Consider the following 19,984-nt stretch of genomic DNA (forward strand, 5'->3'; position numbering starts at 1 on the left):
GCCTTGCTGTCATTGAAGTCAATGGGAATTTTGCCACTGACTTCAGTGAGAGAGGTACTGGATCTTAAATGATTTTAAAAAGCCATTCCACACACCAAATTCCCACACAAGCAGGATTACGCCCAATATTACAATAACTAACATGTATGTATTTATTTCACTAAAATATTATAAGTTACTTGGATTTTTTTGTCCCTGCTGGCCAGTCAGGCTATATCTTTATGCTCTCCAGCATTTAAAATATTGTTCTGATCAGCACATCAGCCATCATTGGGGGTTGATCTGAGGAACTGAGACTGCACTGTTTATTGCAACCATGATGGGATCTGGACTTTTAAAAACTCAATGGAGTAGAATTTCTTTTAAAAACTCTCCAGATTTTTCTTTGTCACAAACAACATATACCAGCACAGTTAAGATCCAAGACTCTGCTCAGTGACTGCATGGAAAAACCAGCAAAACAAGGACATGAATTGAGAACCCCCTGAGAGGGAAAGGGCGTAACTCACTATCAGACTGGTCTGTTGTGGATTTTAGTAATTATGCAGCTGCAGAACACCAACTCACTTTAACTGTTTGTCTTAGAATCTTATGTTTGTTATTCTTTTTTTTATATTTCTAACAGCAGCAAACAGAAATGGTTGCACCTACAAGTTTTTGTATGGACAACTAACTCTTACTTGGTAAAAAGCTGATGGTTTACTGTTCATCCTACGAATCAAATAATGCTGGCATACACGTTAGCCTGGAAATGTAGATTTGGAAGTGGAATGTGAATTTATATGCAAAGTAAGTGCTGGAAATGAGAATATGAACCACAAACATAAAGAACTTATTTTATAAACATGAAGAACTTTATATGCTAAATTGCCAAGGTTTTACATTCACAGTTAGGGTGGAAAACTGGCTGACAAAGAATTTATTGTTTCTCCTAATTGAATTGATTATTAATGCATAACCTCACCAACCTGACCTACTATTACAGTGAATGGAACTCACAGCAGTTCAATTATGGAGAAATATATTCTGCAAAGGCTTCTAGCCATGTGTCATGTTACAGATAAAATATATTTGTGAACAATGTATAGGGAAAACTGAAAATCATAGTTCCTTATACTCAGTCCACAATGCCACTAAATGTATATGAAGTTGTTTTTACAGTCACACACTGTCAGAGTAAAGATACACATTTATCACAATGGCTACTGACTGTCACCAAGTGCACCTTTTCTCATTTCGTTAAAGAAGATTCTTGGGGCCAAATTTCAGTAGACATGCATGTACGTTTTTGGCAATTCAATATTTGCATGGGCAATTACATATTTTGCATGTGCAGAAGAGACTATGTGTATATTTTGCAAGCACTGTGAAAGAGGCCCATTAAAATTTGGGGTAGCACCCAAATCCTCTGATTCTGGCTGCTGTTTTCTCCCCACAATGCATTACAGACACAAATAAATACTGCTAGCTAGCTGTCTGGTTACCTGATTTGTAGGAGAAAACACTTGGTGAGGCATCTAATTACTAATTTGGGCTCACAGTTGCAGTAAATTATGAATGCCAAATTAACCTGTAATAAGAGGCTAGTGCTGAAAATCTGGCACTTAAAGTTAATCTTTTAAAAAGGTGACAAATATTGACAGCATTGCTCCTTCTGGGGATCCCATTCATGTTGTTGATGGAAACGATTTCTAAAATCAAGTTGAACAGCGGTTCAAAGAGAGAGTGTCAAGTTCTTCAAAGGAGCTGCATCTACTACATCCACATACTTGAGATGCTATTTTATGGCTTTAAGAGCACAGATAAAAATGCGGACTTTTGACTGGCTATCAGTTATGCCATTTCTGTATTAATAAATCCCACTAGAAGCAGTGACCTAGGTTTTGTTTTTGTTAGGTATTTTAAACTATTTTAGGGTCTAAGGCCCTAACCCAGCAAGACACTTAAAATATGCTTAATGTTAAACTTGTAAGTGCTCTCATGGAAATCAATGGGACTACCTGTGTGCTTAAAGTTAAGCATGTGCTTAAGTGCTGTGGTAGATCAAGGCCTAAAAAAGGTACTGCACATCCACAACACCCATCGACTTCAGTGGGAGTGGAGGATGCTCAGCACTTCACAGAATTAGGGTTTGTTATCATTTCTATTGCACTTTACTAATAAGAAACGACAAGCAATACGTTTCCAAAGGATTACTGCACTTCACTTGTGGTTGACGTCATTCTTCTACCTGGTGCTTCCCAATGCAGCAATAATCCAGAAACGTACTGCTTGTTCATGCCTTAATATACTACAGAGTGGCAGGGAGACCGAAAGAGAAAGAACGAAAAGAAACCCTGAAGTGATTGTGTGCATGACTCCACAAATCTTTATTCGTTCCCTCATTCACTCGGCTCGACTATTCACGTAAGTAACGGCTTGCAGTATCAGGCACTAACTTGTAACTCCATATTCACGTATCTATTATTTCTTTTACTTCACTAACCAAATATTGAGAAACTGCAAGACTAGAGCCTTTGAAATTTTAAGTTTCAAAAAGGTGGAAATGTTGGTTTTTGCAGCCAAGACTTTGTAACAACATAGTATGATGGTGGGTAGTTGTGAATAGCTGGCTTCTGAACAAAGTCCTAGCTTGCACAGCACTTAGGGTTGCCAGGCTTCCAGTTTTCAACCGGAATGCCCAATCAAAAAGGGACCCTGGTGGCTACGGTCAGCACTGCTGGGCCGGTCAGCAGTGCAGTGGAGCTAAGGAAGGCTCCCTGCCTGCCCTGGCTCTGCTCGGCTCGGCTCCCGAAAGCGGCGGCATGTCTCTCCTGCTCCTAGGCACAGGGGTGGCCTGGGAAGCTCGGCCAATGGGAGCTGCGGCCAATGGAAGCTGGGGGGCAGTGCCTGCGGGGCATACTGGCCACTTCTGGGAGCCGCCTGAGGTAAGCACTGCCTGCAGCCCGCATCCCCTCCCGTACCCCAACCCCTTGCCCCAGCCCTAAGCCCCCTCCCACACCTCAAACCACTCATCCCCAGCCCCACCCCAGAACCTGTACTCCCAGCCAGAGCCCTTCCCCCCCCTCCACCCCAACCCCCTACCCCAGCTTGGAGCCCTCTCCCACACCCTGAACCCCTCATTTCTGGCCCCACCCTGAGCCCACGCCCCCAGCTGGAGCCCTCCCCCCACACCCCAACCTCCTTCCCCAGCCTGGAGTCCCCTCCTGCACCCTGAACCCCCACCCCCACCCAGAGCCTTCACCTTCCTCCCCCCCACGTCCCAAGCCCTGTCCCAGCCCAGCGAAAATGAGTGAGGGAGGGAGGGTGGGTCTTGGGGAATGGGTGGATCATGGGTGTTCAGTTTTGTGCAATTAGAAAGTTGGCAACCCTAATTGCACTGGCAGGGTATAAATACGCAAAGACTCTCAATCAAATTCAGAATTTTTTAGGCCCTTCATCTAGGTCAGATTTGACTAGACCCACCTGTGGACAGGTCTATAGTACAGTCAACTTTTGATTGGAGATGCTAAGAGCCCTTCCCTGTCCCTCCAATAAAGGTCAATCAATCATTTTCTTTTGACACTGGAACATGATGAGTTGTTAGATTTATAGCTCTATGGGTTTTCAAATCCAAGTCTGGGGTTTTCTTTTTGCTTCTGTTTGCATCGACAATAGGTTTAACAAGCATTAGGGCCTTCTTACTAGGGCACAGTGTCTCATTTTTCTACTGGCGTGTAGGGGACATTCCTGGGTGGACCGGGGCGGGAGTGGGGCAGAGCCAAAGGCAAATGCTCTCTGGTGATTCCCAGCCAGTGCAGCTTCATAGTCCTTCAAGGCAGCTCTAAGTTACGGTGGAGCCTGTTGAAACCAGTGGGAGACTTTTCATTGACTTGATGGGCTTTGGATCAGACTCTAAAAAGTCCAATACATAAGGTAATACTTTGCACTGGAGGAGAAAATTCACCTACTACACAAAATCAGGGCCGCCCAGATGGAGGGGAAGTGACAGTCTGCCCCAGTGCTACCATTTGAAAGGGTCCCCAAACTGAGTGGCATTGTGACCTGGTGCACAGGGTCACACCACCACTCAGGCTTGGTCTGGCCATCCTGCCTTCATGACAGAGGAGTGACTGGGCCAAACCCAAGCAGTGCTACAACCGCACGTGCTAGGCTGTAACACCCAGAGCAAGAAGCCAGACTTAGGTCTGTGGGACGGGCTGCTACTGTGCGGTGCATGTGGGGCAGGCTTGCTCTCCAACACCCCTCTCCCCGGGGGTCTCATCTCAGTGGTTTTGCACCCTAGGTCGGGGAGCCCTCAGTTTCAGATTTTGCCCTGGGTCCCCAAAAACCTCTGTGTGGCCCTGCAGAAGATAAAATAGTTTTTGCCCCCAGACTCACAATGGACGCCGATCTTTCCTGTAATAGTAGCAGGCTCTGAAATAACACAGCTACAGCCAGCTGTAGAATGGACAGCTAGAAATATGTATCTTTTTTGTTGAAAAAAAGATATTCCCCTGAGAGCTATTGAGCTGGAAGTTGTGAGGCTGTGACTTCAGTATTGTACTCTTTCACCCAAGGAGAGAACCAAATTCTGCCATGCATAACATCTAGCTACATTATTTATTTTTACTTTATGTAATATTTGTCCAAATGAAATATATTAATCATAACGTGTTCAATTCAGAGTTTTAGGCAGTGTGCATGGAGAACTGTAAGAATTAATGAAGATAACAGTATAAATGATTTCAATCTGTACTCCTAAAACTACATCTCACTTTTCAATACAAAGTAAAGAGTTTTCAGTACAAATGCTCACAAAGCTACTTTACCAGTGCAAGATCTGTGGTCTGGCATTAGTGCAAAGCCTGATTTACAGCTACATTCGTAGCTGCCCTCTGAGTTTGTACAGAAGGTGTCACAACCTCCATTCATTATGTTGCATTCATCAATATCTAGAAGGAAAGAAATGAAAGTTAAACACACACACAAATAAATTTTTTTGTTAAGCATATTTCATGGATACATTCTGGGACAATTTAAAAAGAGGGTTCAATCCAGCATCTACATTTGCGCACACAATTTCTGCTCTCTTTTTACACACCCGCATTTGCAGGTGCAGGAACTTGGATGCACATGTGGACAAATATATAGGCACATCAAGGAATGAGATGTCCAATTAATTGAATGCATATGCAAATGATCCTGCACTTCTGTCTCTCTCTGGGTGCCTAGATAGTCCCTATCACTGTAGTTCCTGAATCACCTGAAGTCAACAGAAATGTTTGTGTAAGCGCTTACAGGATTGGGCCAAAGTCCCTGACTGTGTACACCTTATTCAGGCAGGATCAGAGCCACTGTTTTGGCACGTACATCAGAATTTTTCAAAATACGAAAAGTGCATTCGTATTTTTTGTACACAGTGTCTGGTACGAGCTTAGAAGCCCTTTCTGAACTTATGGCTTTTAAGGAAACTGACAGTAGAAATTTATACAACAGAGATATTTACAGATTAGTTTAAGGATAAGTGTCACTGAGCCGCACACACTATTCTACTCTACCAACACATTGCAACCTCAGAAATGCCAATCTGAAATAAAATACAGATCTGAGGGATATCACAATGTATTTAAGTGATCTTAGTTACAACATTTTACGGCACTTTAAAAAAAATGTTTTTTTTGTACCTACTGGTTAATTTACCAAACAAAATAATCCAATAAATAAATATGCTGTGTAAATACTGAGTGTTGGCTGGGCAAATAGCAAAGAAAATGCGGGCACAAGGGTCAGATTTGAAACAGTGATATAACTTCCTCGATCTCAAAGGAAGGGATGTGCATGTTCATGCTACTACACACTGCTCTGACACTGTGCCCGAGATTATTGAATCAGATGTAGATATATTTTATTAGATAGACAATTCTTTACATCAACTCTTGTTAGTGAAGTGGCAAGCATTAATTGGTATTTTATGTTCATTAATAATTACAGCTGCTCTGAGGATCAAGTTCTTACCAATACAAAATAATTTGTCGGGAGTGGACTGATATCCAGGGTTGCAGGCACACTGATACCTTCCAATCAGGTTGACACAATGCCCATTTCTGCACAGGTTGTGGCTTAGGTCACACTCATTGATGTCTATTTCAAAAGAAAAAGGGAACACATTTTACGTCTCTGCACTGCAACAATATTTGAGTAAATGCCATAAATGAATGCATAAACAGAGCCATGAAATGCAAATATAGAAATGACCTATATACAGTGCACATTTTGCTGGCACCATCATACCTATACATGCGGAGATATTTGGAGCCAGTTGATGACCTGGAGGACAGTTGCACTGAAAGCTTCCTTCTGTGTTTATGCAAATGCCACCTCGGCACAAAAGAGGATTTCGCTGACACTCATCAATGTCTGTAAAAGGAAAGGAACACACATCACTGCAGGCGCTAAAAGCTCCTGAATGCAACAGAGAATAAAGTGCTGGTGCTAAACAGCAACATCGGGAAATAAGTGTTTGTTTGACCCTTGGAATTCTGAGAGTGCATATATGCAGCTCCTCCCTATGTATTGCTCCCTCTCCTGTGAATAGTATTCTTACCTCTTCTAGCTGCTGATCCTTCTCCTCCACACATCAACAGACACACCCTCTTCTCAGGTACTTACCCCCCATATCCTTGGAGAATAAATACAACTGTTCCTCCCTATCCTGTGGACAGTTTCCTCACTTCTCTGTTTGCCTCTCTGCTCTGAGCTCCCTCCCCACCCAGACATGTGCTCCAGGTCCACCAGCTTCTTTTTGCTGGCTGACAACCCAGTAGTCAGCTTCAGACTGAGACAGCAGGAAGGGGCTTCAAAAGGAGCTCCTGCTGCAGATCTGGAAGCGTTTCAACCAGTGATGAAGCTGGGCAAGACAAGATTCATTCTGGGTAAGAGCCCCAGGCTGCCAACCCATTAATTCCTACTGGAACGCCATTTACTACAATTATTGATCAGAAAATGGCCTGTCTCCTAGGAGCAGGTGGGCAGGTTTTACTAGTATGCATATTCCTAAAAAAGAAACATACTTTCAAAAACGTCACTTCACATCACTGTATACTGTCACTACATGTTTTGAGGCCCCGCAACAGTCATTTAAAATGTATATTGGAGCTTTTTCAGTGCTTAAACTGAGCCCCTTGTTGCCCACAGCCATCCCTCCCTACCCATCTCCCCCTCCCCCAAAGAGTCACGTTCTGCTCTCAATTTCCATTCAGTTACACTAGGGTTACTCAGGGCAGAGTCTGACTAACAGTGATGATACATAGTTTAAAAAAAACAAACAAAAAAAAAAAAACCTGCTACTAATCATGCTATGCTGTGCTGCCAACTAGGAGATGGGGATCTTGGGGATGAACTGAGAATCCTTGCCCTTTGTGCATTTGTGCTTTGGCACCCTAGAGAGGTCTAGAGAGAGCAAATTCATTGTTGGGGTGAATCCTAAGCACCCACTTTAGGGTCAGCCCTGAAATGAGTTAAGTAACAATATTTACAACTGAAAATTTCAAGCACAAAACCCAATGAGTTTAGAGTATGTTGGAATAACAATCCTTTGCGTGGAGACAGGCCAAGCCCAGGATCTTTTATCCTAACTCTCTCCCAAACCCAGCTCCTGAATGTTAGTGGTTCAGATAAAATGAACCAAGACCCAACTGATGGATTTGACTAATAAGATTCTGCAAATCCAAAACCAGCCTGATTTACCCACTGTGGAAATGGAACAAAACCAGAACCTTCTATTTGCCTTCCCAGTAATATGGAAGCTAGATCTGGAAACCAGATCAAGAAACCAGTCCTGTTTCAGTTTCCAAAACAAAACCTGACTAACAAAAGGCTTTGCAAAACCAATCCCAACATACAGACTCTGTACCCCATCTTTGGAATATGACATAAAACATACCCATGCAGTTTTTCATCATCATAAATCCACTTTCATAGCCTTCAAAACATTTACATTCGAAGTCCCCTGGGGTATTGACACAGATGCCTTGACCACAGAGATCAGGAGATATGCGGCATTCATCAATATCTGAAATACAAATAATTTTAAATGCATGTTAAAATATACTTTAACATCTGTGTTTTCAAGACAATGTTCTGAAAGCTACCAGGTAAGACTTTTACCTGTACAATTTCTTTCTTCAGAATCAAGTGCAAATCCGCTGTCACATTTACACTTGAAACTGCCAATGGTGTTTCTGCATTTTCCATGGGTACAAAGACTTGGGATCATTTTGCATTCGTTGATATCTAAAAACGAGACAAAGAAAGGTTTGGTTATTTTTAGTAACCATCCAATTTAGTAAAACTTCACTGAAAGAGATTCAGGTTAGTAAAATTCTAAATCCAGCAATAATGACCAGCTTCTCCAAAGCTGCAACTAAAATTTTGTGCATGCAAACCACTACATTCAAATAATAATGACAACATGTAAGCAATTATATAGCCCTTTTCATCCATAGATCTCAAAAGCGCTTTACAAAAATAGGAATGTATTATTATTCCTATTTCACAGCTGGGGAAAATGAGGTACATCCTGTTCAAATTTCATTTGGACATATGGGAACAAAAAGAATTTATGTGACAAAGAATGTATTTGCAACACAAAGTAACAAATGTAGAGAATGTTTTGAGTGAGGATCTTCTGAGAATTTGATCCTGTGTATTTATTTAAAGTAGTTCATTCCCTTTTTATGATTTTACAGATGAACACAAAGACCTTCACGGATGATGCTGTCAGTAGGAGGTGGAGTGAAGTGACTGCACACACTGAGTTATTAGGGAGAGTGGAACTCTGTGAACCAGTACTGAAGTAACAGTAAGATTAGCAGCATTTGCTACGTAAGTAGGTTCTAACAGAGGCCTTCATTCAATGCAGAGCTATTCAAGCCCCATATACCTCCCAGCTCCTTTTCTTTTATGATCCTCACCATAAAATAGGGGGCTGCTGGGAGGCAGGATCTGGCACTAAGACAACTGGTGATCTAAAGTCTTGACTTCACATCATCTTAACAGACCACATTACTAAGTTCCTATAAACCATTTTCCATGCATATGACAGCAAGAACTAGGCGCACATACCCCCTAAAACATGCAATAAGGGGCCATCATGTGAGCAATACAAAGGACTCACTACTTTCAGTGAATCACATCTCTCATACTCCCACCTCTTTCATAGCCTGGAGACCGCAACAAGAATTCATACTGAGATTCACCTACGTAGTAATGTAAAGCACTAACACACATGAAACTGACCCCCAATTTCTTTTGTCACGAAAGGCTATTTATTCCCCTCCTTTATCTAACAGAGTCGATCCAGGACTCACTGAAGTCAATGGAAAGACTTTTATTAGCTTCAGAGGGCACTGGATCATGCCTAGAGTGGCCAAAAGAATCACTCCATCCCCTGATTTCTGAAGAAAATGAGACTTCCACGAGTCAGAGAAAATATAATTACCCTAAACAAAAGCACATGTTACACTTCTTTATGGATAATTAAGAGCCTGGTAACTGTTTATAAAACTGATCCTGAAACAATCACCACCATGTGTCATTCTCATTTGTGTTTCCCCTTCCTTTCAAATACTAAAGCATTTGGGTTTTCGGTTAACTAGTTTCTTTAAATGCCTTTTCCCAAACACATCCATATCCCCTTTCACTTTTGATACCATGTTGCTTAATCTAACTGGTAACCAAGGAAGAAGCTTTCAGAATGAGGTTCCATTAATGCTGGAAATTTACCCCACAGAGTCACAAAATGACCTAAATGAATGAAGTCTTCATTTGCTGTTTCTACCATTAGAATATAACAATTTGGCCAACAAACTCCATGACTCAGACTCTAGCGTTGATTCACTTTTGCATGGCTGAAGCTATCTTTACAGAACATGGTATGTTTCTCCCTCCTCCTCCAAAAGCTGTGCAAGGATTTTCAAAGTGTTGAGAGTCTCTTTGTCCCTTGATTTCCAAGGCAATTTAAACATATGTATCAGGCGCAGTAAGCAGTGGTTCTATAACAATTCCAAAGTTGGCTACCCATTTTGTTTCAATTTATAAGGGGCCGGAGCCAGATTTTCAAAGGTATTTAGGTGCCTAAAGATGCAGACAGGAACCTGGTGGAACTTTCAAATGTGCCTACAGTAGGTTAAGGGCCCAGCTCCCAATGAAACCTATGGGAGTTAGCTGCTTAGTCACTTTTAAAAATCCCACTAGGCACCTCTTTGCATCTTAGGGTGCCTAAATACCTTTGAAAAACTGGCCATATGTCCTTACTCAGTAATCATTCCATCCTTAACCAAGCCCTAACTCCTGCAGGCTTCAAGTCCATAGGAATTTAACCTGAGTAAGAAAAGAGTAAAAACTAAGGAATGCCATCAAGATGTGGCCCCCAATGGCTTTATATATGAATTGAAACCCCCTCACATACCTTTAAAGAATGGCTTTCCATTTATAATCTCTCCCCTACTAGCAAATCCAGGTCCTCTTGGACAAAGAGCTTCAAATTCAGGAGTTGCCTTCACAGGACATTCCTCGCATTCAGGGCCCCATGCTGCACCAACAGAACAGCAGCAACTATCCATTCGGTGCCGGCCTGCTATCGGTAATGTACATTCTTCATCTTCATGCTTCAAGTAGCAAGTCTCCAAGCGAATGTCTGTTGGGTAATTAAATAGTGAGATGATAAAAAATATGTGTGCGCGGTACATGTGTGTGTTTAACGAGCACGAGTGTTTGAATTTATGCGTATTTGACAAAAAGTCTGCCTCACTGCAGGGCTGGAGGGAAAGCATAAACACAAGAATCTTCTCCCAGAATCCCTTCTCAGTAGGGCTTGCTCCATTTCCTCAGATCAGGAGGATGCCAGAAATACCACACAGTTCTTTTCACTGGAATTACTGGCACTAAGCTCTGGAATTAACAGGCCTAAAACTTTCCAGGAAATGGGGCTCAGCATTTGAGGTCAGTTTTGGATCAGGGAAGAAAGGGCCTCCAGCATTCCAGTTCCGCCATAACCTATGTCTTTGTCCAACAACACTTGAAGATTTGCTGTTAAAAAGAGGTGAATGCACTGCAGATGAAGTCTATAGATAGCACCTGAAACGGAAGACTTTTTCTGGACTTTCCTCACAAAGAGATGTAGAATGGGGAGAAGCATTACAGTCTCTCTCAAACTCATGTGTACCTCAGCCCTGGCTTGGAGAGCCCACCTCTGGGGATGAGTGGGACTAGTCTCCACGTCCATTTTATCCTTGACTTCTTGTTGAGGCCAATCAATAAAGGTTGCCAAACATGGCCAAATTTGTTGGGGATGTTATAACATTGACACCTGCCCTCTGGGAAATGGACAAGGCTCCCATCTCATTTCACATAAGTATCTGACCCCCCATCAGATGAGTTTTGGTCACTAACTATGCTACCTAGTCCAAGCTCTAACTGGCAACCTGAAGTTGAATGGCTCTGTACACCATTACTGATCCCATTTTAAAATGATTATGAATAAAATCTATTTCCCTATTTACAAGAAAGTATGGAATGCAAATCTTTGTTTGACATACAGAGATTTGGGTTCCCTCCCCGCCAAACATCAAAAAAACCCTGTAAAATAGCTTAATACCTACCAAGGCATGTCCGTCCAGAGACATCTAAAATCATTCCACTAGGACACTGGCAAACAAAGGAACCCAAGGTATTGACGCACTGACCGTTCGGACACACCCCAGGAAACACTTCGCATTCATTTACATCTATTTCCAGACAAAATTATAAAAATGAAAATCAATGCAACAAACATACCCAAATTAGAAATATATAACATTTTAACACTCCCATTTTAGACTGACTAGGACTCAATCTGCAAAGTCTGGCAAAATTCCAAACTCTTGGGCTTTCCTACGCAAATCAGACCGAACTAATTAATTACAGCCCCCTGCCACTGATTAAAACATATTAAAAACGTGCTGTCATTGCACCTTTGATATGTCTACTGAAATCAGGTTTATAAATAAAACAAAATTTGGTCACTGAAAAAAGCTGTCCTGCTGTATGTTCATTATGGGACAGATTTTTAAAAGTATTCGGGTGCCTAAAGATGCAGTCAGTCATCTAGTGGAATTTTCAGAAGAGTCTAGGCGCCTAACTCCCATGGAAACAAAATTATGCTAATGTTTAGGCGCTTTTGGAACTCCCACTAGACACCTATCCGCATCTTTAGGCACCTACGTACTTTTAAAAAACTGGCACAATTGCTTTTTCAACCACTTGTAACATTACTGATTAATTTAAGTTCCTGAACATATCCCTGGTGAGCATGGAATTTAACTTGATTGTGTACAAGCATCTGAATTGTATTTTTTAAGAGGAAAATGTTGTATAGTTTTGTATGACGAGGTGTAAAGCATAATTCAGCCTGCTGAACTAGGATGGCCTGAATATAAATAACTGGTTTGCAATGCCCTTCCACCTCCTCCTTCTGTGGAACATACTGTATTTCACACAAAAACGGCTTGACCGCTTTTGTTGAAAATTGTCTTGGAAATTAAATGATAGGCCGAGACGAAGCATCAGAAATTTAAGCAAGTTAGGAGGGAGTGAGCATAGGAGGTTAGAATGGAAAGGCTCCCACAACCTGCAGTTGCATTGCACATTCAGAGAGTGAAGCCAGGAAATGGGTCGCTCAGATTTGTAGCGTTGCTGATTCTCGCAATATCTTCAAGAGTGAGGTGAGTCTGGCCTACGCTGGAGCCAGGCTGCCTATGACAAGGCTCCAGACCACTTATGAATATCAGTTTCTGAGGTAAAACTCTGCTGATTGGCTGCCTTCTCTACTATCCTCCTCCTGGGAAAGAACCCCTTATGGAGCTGCTTCAGGCAGAACTTTCTGCCCATCCCCTCAGGCAGCCAACCCCATTCTCACTGGAGGGAGGGAAGGAGGAAGCAGAAAGAGTCGAGCAATTCAGGGGGTTCTATTATCTCTTCCCATCCTGTGAGCAAGGGGTCAGGCAGACATGGAGGTGAGAGCTCCTGCACCAGGGGCCAAAATCACCTTAATACATTTGGGAATAATGGCAACGCTAACCTGTCACACACGTTGGGGGAGGACAGAGTGAATTCAACAATCAAAAGACAGACTGATAACACATCATCTCTCTTTTAAAAAAATCTCCTGATTTTTGGGTGAATCACATGATTTTTGGGGTGTGAATTTTTGGGGTTGGCAATACTGGATTTATTAGGCTTATAGGGTGAAATTCAAAGTAGGGAAACAGCCTACGCGAGACTCTTGAGCTGGTGGGAGAGGGCAGTGTGGCCAGAGCTGCCACTAGGGGACCTCTGCATTTCTTGCACACTCCAGAGGGGTGAGTGACAGCTCCACGATGGCTGGGTAGTAAGACCATTGGATCCATGATTATGTGAAACAAATGGAACAGACTTAACTGCACAAGGTGGCAGATCACCTGTGGACACTTTCAGCTTCAGGGTTTGTCTGTGGGTTGGAGGCGTGTTGTTAATTCCATCCCACACACCTCAACTTATTTCCCTGCACAAAACCCATTTTACACAAACTGTGCATGGGGAGAAGCGAGTATTACCTTGGGAATCCACTATTACCATTTGGCCCCTCCCCCCCCCAAATAAATTTCCTAGACAAGTATTTTTCCTGCATCCTCTGATTTGAACAGTCCTTACGTTGGTGGATGCCAAAGGCTACTTTAACACAGAAGAACCAGAGTAACTAGTGAGAGAAAGTTTGGGCTATTTTGGCCCACTGGAACGAGAAGGATTAAAGCATATAACAGTTGTAAACTAAAGTGCTGGTAAAAGAAATGCTGAAAGCACGGTGTTCACATCTTGGATTAATAAATTTTCCATCCCAGCAGTGTTGAAAATGTTCTAAGTCTTTCCTCGTGAATAGAGATAGGTGGGGCCACTCCCCCCCCCCACCCTTTTCTTTCACTTACACACTCCAGAAAGTATTGCTGAGGTCAGAGAAGTTCTATACAGTGGGTCTGGGGTATAGAAGTGCCAAGGTATTCAGTCACCACTTGGAAAGCACAGGATACATGTGGGGGTGTTCTACTTATTCGATTTTTTTGGTTCTGTTTAGTTTGTTCATTTGTCAAAAAAGTGCTTCTTTCTAGAAGCCACATATGGGAATAATTTGTTTTTAAAATATTTTAACTGCAGTGTCATGTCAGATTGTGTCAGTCATGATGACCTGCTACATTTTGAGACTCTCTGAGCGTGTGCATAGTAAGGAAATATACAGTACAGCTCTTTGGCTGGGGTTCAAATTAATCCACAATAAGGAGGGAAAAGGGCGTTGGGGCTTTACATTTTCACTGCACAATATGTGATGATCTCACACACTGAAAAAAAAAGTTTTAAAAACCAACCTTTTCTTGAATTAATGTTTTACCGTGGCCTGAGACGGATTTCTTATATAACAAGAGAATGACTGAAATCTAAAGCTAGAAATTATTAAAAAAGAGAAATAAATTATTTAAATTTGATTTTAAATCCCTTTTTATAGTTCTGCTTTATTTGTATATGCTTATGGAATGTTTTAATGACAAAATACTTTTATTATATCATAATGCTACACTTCTGTAATTGTTTTTATGGACACAGGATGCATTTTATTTTGACCCAGTATTTTACTCCCCAATCAGTAACAATATTAGAAAAGACAGAACGCATCTCCATAGACCACTCTAGCTTGTATTTGCAAAGATGTGCATTCTGAGTGAGTAGCATCAGTCTATATCATTGTCGTATATCACACAGTGAGACCATATTACCCCTGGGTGTAAATCTAATGAGGACAATAGAATAACATCAGGGATGAATTTAGCTCTGTTCTTCCATGGCAAATATCATTAAACCTAAACACCAGCATTTCATCATTCAAAACATGATTTATGTTTGAAAGTAACAGTAAATACCTTCACATAATGTTCCCCTTATTCTTGAATATCCTTTTGAACAGATTGGGTCTGTAAATAAATAAACAAACATGAACTTTCAGAGTCCAGAGCTTGCCGCTATGATTTACTTTATTAACAAAAAAGAAGACCCGAAACAGTAACATTTCTTCCTATGAAAAATAAGGGAGTCTGGAGTGTAATTTCCGAGATAATAAAGACACAGAACAGGATAACTACATTAACAATGGAATGGACCCTTTCCTTACTAACCAAACTAAACTAAAGATGGAGTTAAATGACTCCAGCTTCATTCACAGCAATTAAATACATTAAAATGTTACCCTGCAGAAGTCACAATACTTTATAGTCCTTGAGCTCTTAGGGCCACATTTACCACTGGGATAAGAGTTTCCAGTGAAGTTTGATAGATGAATTTAGTGCAGAGACTTCAACAGTAGGCAAGTTTCAGCCTTAGGGAGCAAGATCCTCTTTAAATGTCTGGGTTTTCCACTTTTCCCTGCATCAGAGTATTTCCACTGAACACTTAGATCTAATTATCAAGCAAATAGACAAAGATCTCAACCCATTCTTTCCTCAGATGTAGGATTCACTGTGTTATTAAGTAATCCAGGGTTTGTTACAACAGGGGCTAAAACCTCCATTACTAGAGCAAGGTTCATATGTCTGCTAACCGTTTAGTGAGAGCTCTGGAGCCATCAATCTAATGCTGCCTGGCAGGATCCCTATATCACTAATTAAGACAAACTATAGTACAGCAATATGAAGTATCACAGAATGTAGGTGTGGTCCAGTCCTTCAAATCTAATTGCACAATATATTAACCTGAAGCTCCAAGTTCAGGACAATATATGACCAACCGCTGACAGTCCAGCATTACACTAGCTCTTTTCCATGCTGGGTGGGAAAAGGGTAAGCAACATTATTTTGCAATGCAGATTTTACCAACCTACGCCTGGCTCCTGTGGAAGTGTTGTTGGCCTGACTCTAAATAGACCTGGCTGAAATTTTCAGAAATACTGAGCATTGGTGTCCCTAATTGCTATACCTGCCTGTCATTGTACACCTACTCCTTTATACCATCTCTTAATAGGGCAAGCAAGGCATAGAAGTAGCTTTGTAGGTCCCAGCCAATGCTAGCTGACCTCCTTGCCCTGTTGGCCAAACCCACAACATGTAACATTTGTGCAGAGCTGGCCCTACATATCTAGAGATTAAGACCATGTCTGCTATCCCTTTTTAATGTGCCATGGGTACATAAAATGGTCACTGGCCTCTGTCTTAGTCATTAAAAGTGTAAATTAGGTGCCAAATAGTTTTGGGAAACCCAACCACTTGTCTTTTTTGTAGGCTTAGACCTGCTATACCAAGCCCATCTGACTGAAATACTAGGGTATTCATGCATTTTTATAAATTAAAATGTAAGGGGAGAGGAGGAAGCAGACCCATTAATATGACTCTTATCACAGTTGTTAAATAGGAATATAGAGGAACTGTCAGAGTAAACCAGAGGTTTGCAAACTACAGCCCTGGGCCCGCATCCAGCCCTTCAGATGTTTTTACCTGGCACTCGAGCTCCCGCTGGGGAGCAGGGTCCGGGGCTTGCCCTGCTTTGGCTCTCCAGCCAGGAAACAAGTTTGGGGGCTTGCCCCGCTTCGCATGGCTCCTGGAAGCAGCAGTATGTCCACCCTCTGGCTCCTATGGGTAGGGACAGCCAGGGGGCTCCGCACGCTGCCCCTGCCCCAAGTGCCGCCCCCGCAGCTCCCATTGGCTGGGAACCACAGCCAATGGGAGCTGCAGGGATGGCGCATGCAGACGGGGCAGCATGCAGAGCTGCCTGGCCATACCTCCACATAGGAGTCGGGGGCGGGAGGGGGGACATGCTGATGCTTCTGGGAGCTGCTTAAGGTAAGCGCCGCCCAGAGCCTGCACCCCTGCCCCCCTCCCATGCCCCAACCCCCTGCCCCAGCCCTGATCCCCCTCCTGCCCTCTGAACCTCTTGGTCCCAGCCTGGAGCACCCTCCTGTACCCCCAACCCCTCATCCCCACCCCAGAGCCCTCACCCCCTCCCACACTCCAACCCCCAATTTTGCGAGCATTCATGGCCCGCCATACAATTTCCATACCCAGATGTGGCCCTCGGGCCAAAAAGTTTGCCCACCCCTGGAATAAACCGATGATCTTACCTCGTTCACAGGGTGTACATGGGCTACCCCACGCAGCACCTAGCGAGGAACAGCACTGGGACTTTAGAGTTGCCCCATTAATATTTATTTCACATCTTCCATTCACAATAGTCTGCCAACAAGTGCCTTTAATAGTTTCTATTGGAAAAAAACACAAGACGCTGCCATACAGAGTACCTAGCATTACATATATTCACATAAATACACAACACACACACATATATAATGGTTAATATATTTGCCAATATACTTGAATTTCAGCATGCAAAATGTATAACTGACAATATTAGAATGGAATATATTTAAAAGGTTCTTATTGTACACTTCCCTCTACTGAGCCACATCCTGAAACCTGGCTCAGTACTGAACACCTACAGCTCCCACTGACTTTATGTCTATTGACCCCAGTGGCACCATTCAGGATCTGGAGCACTATATTTACTGTGACTCAGATTATATGTCCATGAAGAACAGTAAGAGGGAGACCGAACTCCACTTACGCTCCTAGTTGATCCTTGGGACTGGGTGCATGAGAGTAAGCTGGGCTAATGTCCTGCCTTCTTGGAGCAGGTGGGCAGGGATTGGCAAAGAATAAGCGAGGACTTAATGGAGGGTGGCTCTCCACCACACTGCTTACTGGCCAGAGAAGATGACCAGCACAGGAGTTGGGTTTAGGAGTTTACTGCTGGTATATGTCAACAGTAAATTACTGACTCCCAGGAGCAAGCAGTGGAGGAAATGTGACTCAGGGGAGTATCTCCAAGTCACAATGTCTTCCAGAGTTATTCCTGGGGTGGGACAGCCTGCACAGCATCTCTTGCTCAGGCTCCACCTCAAGTCATAAACTAGCCCTTCCTCAAATTCTAATCTGTGTCCATTTGGTAGCCTCCCTTGTAGAAGCACTCAAATGGGCATGTATAGTTTTGAGGAGCTGGCCCTGTGCATCTGTATACTATGCACAAAATCTATCACCTCTCTCTCAAATCTGATATAAAAACACATTGTGTTCCCAATAGCTAGAGTCATGTACCCAAGGTAATGGTGAAAACAAATACTTTCTTAACATTTTTTCTGTAACATTTTCCCCTAAACTTATCTATCTAAGTTATTTTTAAATGCTTTCTGGACTTGGTGTAGAATATTTGTAGGTCACCGGACATTTTCAACTAATGAACATATAATCTTTGATGAATAAATACCTATGCAGATGGTTCTTGTTGTATCCAAAGTACTTTCAGGGCTACATTCACAAGCAAAAGAGCCAAGTGTATTTTTGCATATTCCGTTAACACAGGGATTAGACTCACACTCATTAATATCTAGAAGAGAAACACACTCACATTAGTGCCTTTTGCTGCCAGTAAGACTTCAGAAGGCCTCCTTCAATCTAGCTAAAACAGAAAGAATCTTCCTACTTGATAGGAAAGTCTCTTGATATTTTGGTTTCCAGCTATGGTGCTCTTCCTAGAAGAGTGATGGGATACATGACCAAAAAATGTGCTAACTCGTTACTTTGACAGGAAAGCTCTACTCAGTGGCGGCATCTGGTTTTTTCAGTGAGGTCCAACTGCCCGGTTTTGCAGCTGGACTGACTGAGTTGGTCAAGTGATTTGGCCACACGTTAAGTCTGTGGCTCAAACTGGATTTGAAACTCGGACTCACCTGGCTCAGTTGGACTTTTACAGCCTATTCTAAAACACTTGGGCCTCATCAACACTAGCACTTTCTCCACTATTGTCACAAGCATTTGTGCAGTTCCGCTGGTGGTAGTGGTGGGGGCAGTGCTGACTTAGACCAGACCCAGGTGTTTTTACCATCATGTTGTCTAACCCTCATATGTTGCATTCTTGTCCCCCACCCATCATTTCCCTTGGTCTTTCTAGACTGCACATTCTTCAGACCAGACACTGTCTCCTCCTTGGTGTTTCAAATACACCCGGCACATTTTCAGCATTACCACATGGTAAATAATAAAAACCTTAACTGTCGGCATCACTACCTGCATTGCGTATACTAAATAAATAAATAGGGCAAGAAGCTTTGTTATGTAAATCTGACGTGTCTGTACAGCAGAAGTTAAAACCTTACCCCTGAAACCCTCTCAGGAATACAACTAGCTTATTTTTTTTCTTTTTTTATATTCAGAGTCAAAGTTATAATATTGATAATCTCCATGCTGTTCTCAGTAGGCTATTAATACATCTCGAGTTTGCACTGGAGATTTTATTAGATTTTAAGCTTTCATGGATTGAATTTACACTGACTAGTTTCTATGCATTAGTAGAATATATAACAACAATTCTATTCTGCCTTAAATGGAAATCATATCAACTGCTGGCAAAGAACTCCAGTAATATGGTAAAATGTTTTAAACTGTAATTAATATAGCTAGAATGTAATGGGCTGTTATCAATTACCTTCACATGTTTTTAGATCAGGCTTGTATATAAATCCTTTGGGACAGGTACAGGTGAAGCTTCCAGGGGTATTTCTGCATTGTCCATTGTCACACAGCAGCGTGTTCAATGCACATTCATCAATGTCTGCAATGAAATTTAGAAACATTATGAGAAAAAAACATGCCTTGACAAGAGGCCATGAAATAATTCTGTTTCCAAACAGCCACATTTCATTAGGACTGATCTTCTGGGGGCGGGGGAGGGGGGGAGGGGGTGGAGAGGGGAGAGAGAGATGCCTTGCATTGTTTTGCAAAGCCACTGAAAGAGCAGCTCCTTGGAGATGTTTAATAGCTTACAGGAATGGCCCTTGAAATTATTTAAAATAAAAAAATGCCCAGTACAAATGTAACTACAGTCATACCAGAAAGTAAAA

The 19,984-nt window shown here is 42.2% G+C and overlaps 1 protein-coding gene across 1 annotated transcript in view; it reads right to left on the reverse strand.

The window, feature by feature from the left end:
• FBN1 (fibrillin 1) overlaps nucleotides 1-19,984 on the reverse strand; it is a 217,129-nt gene that overhangs the window by 71,225 nt on the left and 125,920 nt on the right. Inside the window, exons 20-30 of the mRNA XM_074966374.1 lie at nucleotides 19,570-19,695; nucleotides 18,352-18,471; nucleotides 17,153-17,290; nucleotides 14,967-15,017; nucleotides 11,643-11,768; nucleotides 10,451-10,678; nucleotides 8,149-8,274; nucleotides 7,925-8,053; nucleotides 6,274-6,399; nucleotides 5,998-6,123; nucleotides 4,812-4,934 (exon numbers count right to left, since the gene is read on the reverse strand). Of these exons, the coding sequence (XP_074822475.1) occupies nucleotides 4,812-4,934; nucleotides 5,998-6,123; nucleotides 6,274-6,399; nucleotides 7,925-8,053; nucleotides 8,149-8,274; nucleotides 10,451-10,678; nucleotides 11,643-11,768; nucleotides 14,967-15,017; nucleotides 17,153-17,290; nucleotides 18,352-18,471; nucleotides 19,570-19,695 (1,419 nt within the window). The remainder of the gene's footprint in view (nucleotides 1-4,811; nucleotides 4,935-5,997; nucleotides 6,124-6,273; nucleotides 6,400-7,924; nucleotides 8,054-8,148; nucleotides 8,275-10,450; nucleotides 10,679-11,642; nucleotides 11,769-14,966; nucleotides 15,018-17,152; nucleotides 17,291-18,351; nucleotides 18,472-19,569; nucleotides 19,696-19,984) is intronic.

Source organism: Natator depressus, chromosome 10 (assembly GCF_965152275.1).
Source record: "Natator depressus isolate rNatDep1 chromosome 10, rNatDep2.hap1, whole genome shotgun sequence".
Taxonomy (NCBI): Eukaryota; Metazoa; Chordata; order Testudines; family Cheloniidae; genus Natator; species Natator depressus.